General features: G+C 38.8%; 1 protein-coding gene across 2 annotated transcripts in view; it reads right to left on the bottom strand.

Moving 5' to 3' along the window:
* Positions 1-3,401: 3,401 nt before the first annotated feature.
* The window catches only part of camk1b (calcium/calmodulin-dependent protein kinase Ib), a 33,294-nt gene continuing 27,669 nt past the window's right edge, over positions 3,402-9,026 (bottom strand). For both annotated transcript variants that reach the window (XM_031842771.1, XM_031842816.1), the window contains 4 exons: positions 7,968-8,046; positions 7,667-7,754; positions 6,622-6,721; positions 3,402-6,440 (listed from right to left, as the gene is read on the bottom strand). In XM_031842771.1, the coding sequence (XP_031698631.1) occupies positions 6,346-6,440; positions 6,622-6,721; positions 7,667-7,754; positions 7,968-8,046 (362 nt within the window). In that variant the 3' untranslated portion in view covers positions 3,402-6,345. The remainder of the gene's footprint in view (positions 6,441-6,621; positions 6,722-7,666; positions 7,755-7,967; positions 8,047-9,026) is intronic.

The raw sequence follows: 9,026 nt of genomic DNA on the forward strand, positions 1-9,026 counted from the left end.
TACTCAGAGTTTAAGGAAATATGCTGTTGAGTTATGTCATGGGCCAAAGAACCATTGATTGGATTTTTCTATTCCCTTTTAATTTTCCCAAAGGGCCTCATAGAAGCCCAGTCTAGTACATATTGACCATATAATTACTTAAATAACTTCTGACCGGAAAAAGAGTGGAGAAAGAGTGAAAAGCTTGAACAACTAGTGAAAACTCTCCACACCTAAGACAGTAGTGATGTTGAAGGACAACATGGATATAATAGGCACATAAATCACCTGAGAGCACTGACAGACAGAAGCACAATAGGTTCCTGCTGACAGACAGGAGGGCAGAGTGTGTGCTCGATCTTTCACTGTGCACACAACACATTTAATTTCAAACCTTAACTCAACACTTTGACATAAGGTGAAACAGGTAACCTTGAATCATGCCGGGTTATAAAGAGATTTAAAGAGAGTATAATCAGTATATATAGTTGGTCATCTTGGATGGGAGTTACAAAGGTTTGTGGACCTGTGAGACAGCAGCAGTGCTGGTTAGAACAGTGCTTTGGCCTTTTGGCATTGCTAGTAAGGATAGCAATGCTGGTCTGTCGGTCGGTCCACCACTTTGATCCAGACTAAAATATCTCAACAACTAACGGTATGACTGACATGAAATTTTGTACACGTCGTCTGACTTTTCCTCTAGCTCCACCATGAAGTTGACATTGTGGGTTTTAAATGAAATGTCTTGACAATTGTTGGATGGATTGCCGTGAGATTTGGTACAGACAATCATGTGCCTATCAGGATGAATTATAATAACCTTGGCATCAGCTATAGGCTACTGTTTGGTACTAATGTTAGCATCGCTAACACACTAAACCAAGATTGTGAACATGGCAAACATTGTACCTGCTTAGCATCAGCATGTTAGCATTGGCATTTTGAACATGTTAGCATGTTGATGTTAGCAGTCAGGTATAAAAGGCTGAATAAAGGTTATCTAATAATAAAGAACAAAAAGACAGTTCCTGTTTACCACTCAAAGATCCTGCAGTATGCTCACGTTTTTGTGACTTTGTAGCAGCTAAATTCATAATTCTCGTCACACTCGGAATTTGCACACAGTGCTCGTTAGCAGAAGGTTTGAAGTGCTTACACCGCTCCGATAAATCAACTACATAAATTATGAAGTTGTGAGTCAGTCATACTCCTTTTGGCTTGGCTTGTTTCTCTCTATCGAGTCTCTATTTCACATTCCATGCAAGCATGGGCAACGTTGCTAAATGATGGGAGGAAGATGTGGAGTGAGCACAGTCTTCATCAATGTGCTGCTCTTACGTATCATCTTGTGGAGGAAATTAAACCCAGGCTTAAAGATATGTGTTAGCTTTAGCAATGTCTTCTAGTCCCATCGTTTATTTAGACCTACGTTTCTATAATTTTTTCCACGATTCCACATCTAAACAGCGCTTGAATCTTTCAGCACTCTCTAAGTTGTGATCCATGCAATTTCTTTCCTATTATTTTGATTCAGTCTCTTGTTGCTGGTTTGGCCGCATAATGTTTACTCTGTCTACTGTCTCCTGAATGAGGTTGACCATCAGCTCTCTGGTCTCCTCCATCGCAAACGCTCCAGAGAGCCAAACCACAAGCCTCAATTACCCAGTATTCCTCGGAGACGAGAGGGGCCTCATGTAGCAGACTATGAAATTAACATTCATGACAAACCTTGCAAGCCACAAAACTATTTCATGAGAGCAACAGTTGCAGAATTTCACCTATAAGAAAAGTATCACTGCTATTGTATTATTATCATAACTTTTCTTGCTGGTTTCTTGTTTCTGACAAAGGATGTGAGTAACTTTAAAAAAACCTATCATGACACTATTCTGCCAACAAAGACACAACTATATTTAGTTATTTTGTCACATAAAATGTTTATGACGCCGTATAAATATATTTTCAAAGAAAACAACATGCTAAATGTGCAGTTACAGAGATTAAGCAAGTTTAAGATAGGAGCTTGCCCCAGCTAGCTTACAAAAGGCCCCCAAAGCACTTACAAATATGCAACTCACTGCATACTACTTACTGTGTACTTCTACTTCAGAGGGAAACATTTTAAGCTACTACATTTACCTGACAGGGATATGTTGGTTTACCTACTTTATGGTTACAATGCAGATCCAGATTGGACTAACAAAATATAACATTTATAATATGATGAATCATGAGTCATCAAACTATCGAGCATCATATTGGAATTGAAAGCTCCACCTTGAAGTTTAAGTACATTGTGCAGATAATATCTCTGTCATGCTTCACTTGACGTAAACATTTGAATATAGGACTTTTATATTTGGTATTAATAGTTTTACTAATAATAGATTTACCTCAGAAAAAAGGTTTTGAGTATTCTCTTTTTCTACAACTGCCACTTTCAAAAACATTCCCAGTTAGAGAAAGGGGGGCCCTAAAAAACACCCAGGTTGGGGTTACTCACGGTCAGAAACACGAGTGAAATACTCAGCGATGTCATTTCTGAATAGGTATATTAATCTCTTGTCTTTACATAAACATCACAATTATAAAGGAGCGTATGGATTTATTTGGCGGAGGTATTTTGCTGGCGATAACTTTATTGATGTTTAGTATCAAGTCATACGCCAACACACCCAAGTAATGGCTTACCCACTTTCACTGGTTAACGTTAGTTATACAGCATTCATGTAAAGTTGAATATATCCAGCAGTTAAACACAGTTAATGAGTATCTGTCTGCCCGCTGAGACGACATGCTGGACTCTGCAGAGCCGTGAACCTCCCCCCCGCTGCTCAGAGCTGTGGTCAGTTGTTTATTCAAAGTTTATTAATATTGAACATGTTGCGTGTCCAACTTGTACCAAATTCGATAAAGCACTCCCAGCAATACACACACAAACAGAGATGATTCCTTACTTTATAGTTCGACACATTTTGGCAAACTAACATCTTGGTAATTTAGTGGCATTCACGATTTGGTGTGACATTTTTAAACCGTATATGTTTGATATAATATATGTTCGATCATTTATTTATTTTTTCTTTATTCATTAATTAGTTTAAAGGTAATAATTAACAGTAAGTGAAAAGCTAAAAGGACACATTTTGTTTATGATTTCCCCTTTTTTATGTAAAGTCTATGTAAATTCCTTTTTGTTGAAAAATAAAAAAAAACATATTTGGTATTATTGCATAAAGACAGGCATGCCATCCTATCTATATGTCACGACAGTATTGGTCGCATTATTTCCTGCTCGTGCAAAAATAATACATAAGCTTAATATCATTGTGTTCCAGAAATAAGCCCGGTGAACATGTATGTGACATGAAATATAAGCTTACAAAATGTATTTTTTACAAATAAAAATGGACTCAGACAGATTCATAATGCATAGACAGGTATTTTAATGCATGTTTCACTTACAAATCAGTTTTAAGCACAAGTCACTGGCTTTCACACTGAGCAGTAGTCACTTTTCAACAACCCATGATGCATTGCATCTGCGTATACAGGTTACTGTAGCCCCAAACAGCATTTCTTAAAGGCAACATATTAATGGTACAAATCCTCATACAACAAATCTTATCACACATTGGTCTTTCATTACAAGCGGTTAGTGAGCGATCAAAGGAGAAATCTTAACACAAATCAGTGGATTATTCTTTAAAATTCATTTTTGGTTCAGGGTTTGTTGAGAACCATTTAAATTTCAGTACTCTTGGGATTGAGTATGCTGAACCAAAAGGAGCTGAAGCATGTAAATCTTTATAATTGATAAAATTAATAATCATTAGCAGGTAAATTACAGAAGCTAAATCGCACTGCTGGGAATTAATGACAGTGTTTGTGGCTATATGTCAAAATGAGCAGAATTGTTTTATTATGAAGGAGATCAATTGTGATATTGTCAGTCTGCCAACTTTGATAAGTTGGCAGACTTATCAAAGTCTGCCAACTTATCAAAGACAACAACCACATCCATGACTCAGCTTTACTGTGCTGGTTTGGGTCTTCCTCTGTCACAGTAATTTATGAAGTACAAACAATTCACACTGAACATCCCAGAGGAGTAAATCACTCTTTTAACTATGCTTTACAGTTCGGAGTCACCAGTTACATTACCGTCCAAATACATGACAACGTCGATCCAATATTAATGCAGGAGAAAGCCAGAACTTTTTTTTAAGCAGCACATTGAACTTGTTTTGACCTTTTTGAAACATTAATACAACTTGTGTTGCTCTTTACTCATCTGCTTGACAAACTTTTGAAGATAATTCTGAACTTGTTAAAAGTGTAAAACTTGACAAAAATATGTCCTTTTCAAAGCTCTCATCTCATGGCAACTGTTACATCTGTACTAGTAGTGTACACACTATTCATTCTTGATCATGGTATTGACAAGTTCAAGCCACATCATGCAAATCACATCGGTACCAAATGTCTATAAGTGTCAGAGAGAGAATGAAACGGTTCAAATGAAACTGCGATCCTGTCAAGGACAGGACGGAGCGATCAGGGGATGGATGAAGCTCATGTTGGTGGAAGATCTCAGCAGGACAGTCCCTCAGCTCCTGACTGTATCAGGCCCCAAAATAAAGAACAGAGGATTCGAACAAATGTACATTTAGCTCCTCTACATCTGATACCCAACACCATTTTCCTCTGAACAAATGAAATTGTAAAAGAGCCAACACTGCTATAAGTTTGTCTATGCAAGTTTAAAAAAAAAAAAAAAAAGAAAAGAAAAGAGGAGGATGAATAAAATGAATACAGAGTACGTACTCTTCATGCACATACAAACATAAAAAACACAGATGATGGACAGTAAAGATGAAGTAAGTCAATCTGATGCATATTCACATTCTTTAATCCAGATTTCCTTTCTAAACAGGCTGCATGTGGAGGAAATGTGCCGGTAAAAGAATATAAGAAGAGAGGGATGGTACACTTACAGTGACAGATGCATATTCAATTTTGGTTGCAGTTTTTGTTTAGACTTTTTGCTTTGACACAGCCTACTTAATCCTTCAAAGGCAGCCTAGTCTTGAGTATGACTAAGCACACTGATCACTTTTGAAAAAACAATTTTTTTTGCACAAAATGTACCATAGGATTTGTACTGATATAAATGAACACAGTACTTTAATCTGCATCATTAAGGGAGTTGGCAAAATATAAATATTTCTGAAAAACATCTATTTAAGGGATTTAAAAAAAAAAAGAAGCTTGCCAGAAATGTTTCGACAATATGATTGTTTCATATTGATGTTATTTTCCCTTAGACAATAATGGCAGTGTACAGTATGTACGCAGGCCTGCCATCTGAGATTACAATACTCAAATTTGAGACAAAAAGAATGAATTCAATTTCAAAGCATAAAATGTGATGCATACAAAAGTCTGTGCTTCAAGAAACAGACAAAGAATTTCAGATGCCACCCAAAGTTAAACTCATCATCCTAAAGGCACCTTAGAGAAAGATATATCCCTGTGCGAGTGGTTAAAGGGGTTCTGGGTCAAGAAAAGAGAAGCCTTTAAAAAATCCGAATTGCTGCATGGAAACACTACATTGCCTCAAGAAAGGCTATAGTAGATAGATGGATTTTTCATTGCATAAACTATTCTGTACTGATTGTCTAAAAGCACGACTTAAAAGACATAGAATGCAGAAGATTTGACTCAATTTCATTTCAAATACTGCAACATAGCAAAATGCTCTATGCTTTTCCTCCTTAAACAACTTTGCATACAACACTCCATTGTTTGCATTGTACTGCGATACTGCATTTCTGCAACAAGATATATTTCTAAGATAGCAAAACATGCGAGGGGGGAACTCTCTCCTGATCATGCAGATATTGTCTCTGGGTTTGCACTCCACAGCAGGAGGTTAAAAAGACAACAGAGAAATATATAAAACAATAAAACAAACAGAGAGACAAGTTGAAGCAAAAATCATGAGTAAAAACACTGTCCAACAAGTTCTGTCCTGCTTCTGCAAAAACAATCCCCCTGACATGCTCCTTCCAATGTATCTTCTCCCCATTTCATCTTATCCCAAACTACCAGCCCAGTCTGTAAAAGTAATCCTTTGGTGCATTATTATCCTCAAGTCTCCCTACTCCTCCTCCTTTAATCCCATTTCAGGTCTTCCCTCTCAGGCTGGACAGGCTTGCCCCCCCCCCTGCAGGCGTAAGGTTGGAATTACGCTGTATTCCTAACCAGATAAGGGGGGAGATGGTGTCACCAGTTCCACCGAGGGGGTTCAAATTGGAAAGTCGCTGGGGTTGATCAGGCAAGTAAGTGGAGCAGGTGCAGGGATCACACCCTGCTGGTCGGGTGGCAGCGAAAGGTGCAGTTGGACCTGGGTTCAGCTCCGCCATCGACGTTCTGGGAGCACCCTCCCTCGCAAGCCTCTGAGAGAGCAAAAGGACGTACTCAGTTCTGTCCCTGTTTTTTCTTTAATCTAATAAATACGTTGTACTAGAAATGATAACAGCTGCAGTCAAACATTTCCCCCGGTGAATGGCTACAGTGCGTGTGAGATAAAAAATGACTCAATGGTAGCAGCACTAGTAACTAAACCACAGATGGTACCTGCATCTTCCTCTGGCAGAGTGGGGTTGGGTCCCTCGTTACTGGTGCCCAGCTGGAGACGCCTCATGTGACGGACCACTGCTGTGGCGTTGAATGCTTGCTGCAGTGGAAAAGACGCAAAGGCAATATAAGCCAGAAAACCACAACATCTCATTCATCTGCACCTGAAAGTTGACCAACAGCAGTCTAAAGCAGTGGTTCCTGACATGTTCTGCTTAATCATGGTTCAAGGTTAATTTACTGTCATTGTAGGAAACAGGGTTACGCAACAAAAATCAGTTGTAGTCCCTTTATGCTCCGTTAGAAAAACCAAAGCAAAACTTTTTTTTATGGTTGTGTGTGGAAGATGAGTTGATGAGTCTCACCGCCTGAGGAAACAAGCTGCTCTGTAGTCTGGGGATGCAACAGCGGATACTTCTGTATCGCTACCATACGGCAGCAGGTTAACAGGCTGTGGCTGGAGCAGGTTGTGTTTTTGAATATCTTTTGAGCTCTTCGCTCAGTAAATCCTCCATTCCTCAGCAACACACACCCACCAAGTGTGAAGTCAATCGGATGATTACTTACGACAGACATGCATACAGAGACTACTTCCATTTTAGTTAGATTGGTAGTTTTCAGAGGACGCAAGGGTTAACAGTACAGTATCTGACTAGAAATAAGAGAAGGTTAAAGAAAAGCTTAAACAATTAACTAAAATCTAGGGAAGCAACATTTTTCTTATTTCCCACACTGGTAATCATCTCAAGACTTCATGGATTTATCTCGTAACCCTTAAGGGGGCCTTGACACCCAGGTTTGAAACCACTGCCCATGAGATTTGTTGCAGTCCCAAATCTTTAATGTGTCTAGTAATTCAAACACGTTCCATTCCCAAAAGATACAATTAAAAAGGAGTTATTCTTAAAGTTCAGACCAAGACCACACTTTTTATTGTAGCAAAACCATATACTCTCAATGCACACTAAAAGGTAAAAAAAAAAAGATCACATGGCATGAATCATGCATGTAAGAAAATCCAAGATAAACTGGAAGTCCGACTTACCTTCCACTTGCTCTTAGCAAAATTCTTCTTGATCTGAGCACTGACAGACTCGTGGATGTTCTTTTCCAAAGCAGTATCCCCAGCAATCCTGACAAACAGATGATTAAGGAAACATAAGAGTGTGTGTGCTATAGATAGCAGTCACATGTACAGCCACAATTAGAATTTTGTAAGCACTAAGGGCTCCATGATATTCTCAACTCGATTAGTTAAAACAAGTAAATCACTGTAGCTTGAGTATCAAGGTTTTAACTAGACGACAGAATGAGTGCATCGTGTTAGAGGAGTATAGGACCAGTACCAGGGGTGCTGCAGAGCCTGATCACAGGTGTATCGTGTGTTGGGGTCTTTCTGCATCAGGTGGACTATAAAGTCTTTAGCTAAAAAGAAATACAAAAGGTTAAAATGTTAATATTACAAAGGTCACCAGTTACATTGACGTAACAATATTCCAGTGCTGTAAACAGGAGAACACAAATATTGAGGTAATTCCAATGTGCCAGAAAAATTGGCTGCGGCATCAATTGTATAATTTGTTCTAAATGTTGAAGTGATCCAAAATCAGGGAAACGGATTTCAGGAGGAGTTCTAGAGCCAGGACTGGAGGGGGGAATAAACATGGGGTCATTGCCTCGGCCTGTGGGCTAAACACCTGTGAGGTGGAAGGCAGGGATTGGAGAACATATTTACTAATTTAGAAAACTTGAGACATCACTCTCTCTGTAGGAGAAAGAGCTTAGCCGGCTCTGGAAACACTCTTGAATAAGAGGTGACCTCTGTCTTGGCCTCGCTCAGGGTGAGATGCGTCAGGATGGTAAGTGGACACTAACAAGTTCTGGCAGCCCACTTCTTTTTCCTCCTGGAAGAGAAGGTCTGTGTGTTGCAAAGAGGAAAATTCCACTGTTGTTTGCACATCAATGTGCCAAACAGCTGTTCAGAGTATTTAGTCTATTTAAAGTAGACGGTGCAGGAGAGGACTTTGTTTAAGAATGGTTTAGATTAATGCTTTTTACAGTATAGAATTTAATCCTATTCCAGTATTTATCAAGGCAATATTGCAAACAGAGAAAACTTTGGCAAAGATAATCATACTGGAAAAAAATTTCGGCTTAACCTCGTCCCTCAATTTACATCCAATTCCAGCTGAAGTGATTATAATTTAGTTGCATGTAAAATGAAGTTTATGTTTTTTTCTGACATTTAATATTCTATGTCATTATCAGGGATGTTTTCATGACTGGAAGCTGCGTTAAAGATCACCAGGTGGTTGAGTGTTTCCAGGACATGTGTGGACTTTTAGAGTCTACGTTCTAACACACACACACACACACACACACACACACACACACACACACACACA

Source organism: Anarrhichthys ocellatus, unplaced genomic scaffold, assembly GCF_004355925.1.
Source record: "Anarrhichthys ocellatus isolate YVR2014 unplaced genomic scaffold, GSC_Weel_1.0 scaffold1, whole genome shotgun sequence".
NCBI classification, from domain to species: Eukaryota; Metazoa; Chordata; class Actinopteri; order Perciformes; family Anarhichadidae; genus Anarrhichthys; species Anarrhichthys ocellatus.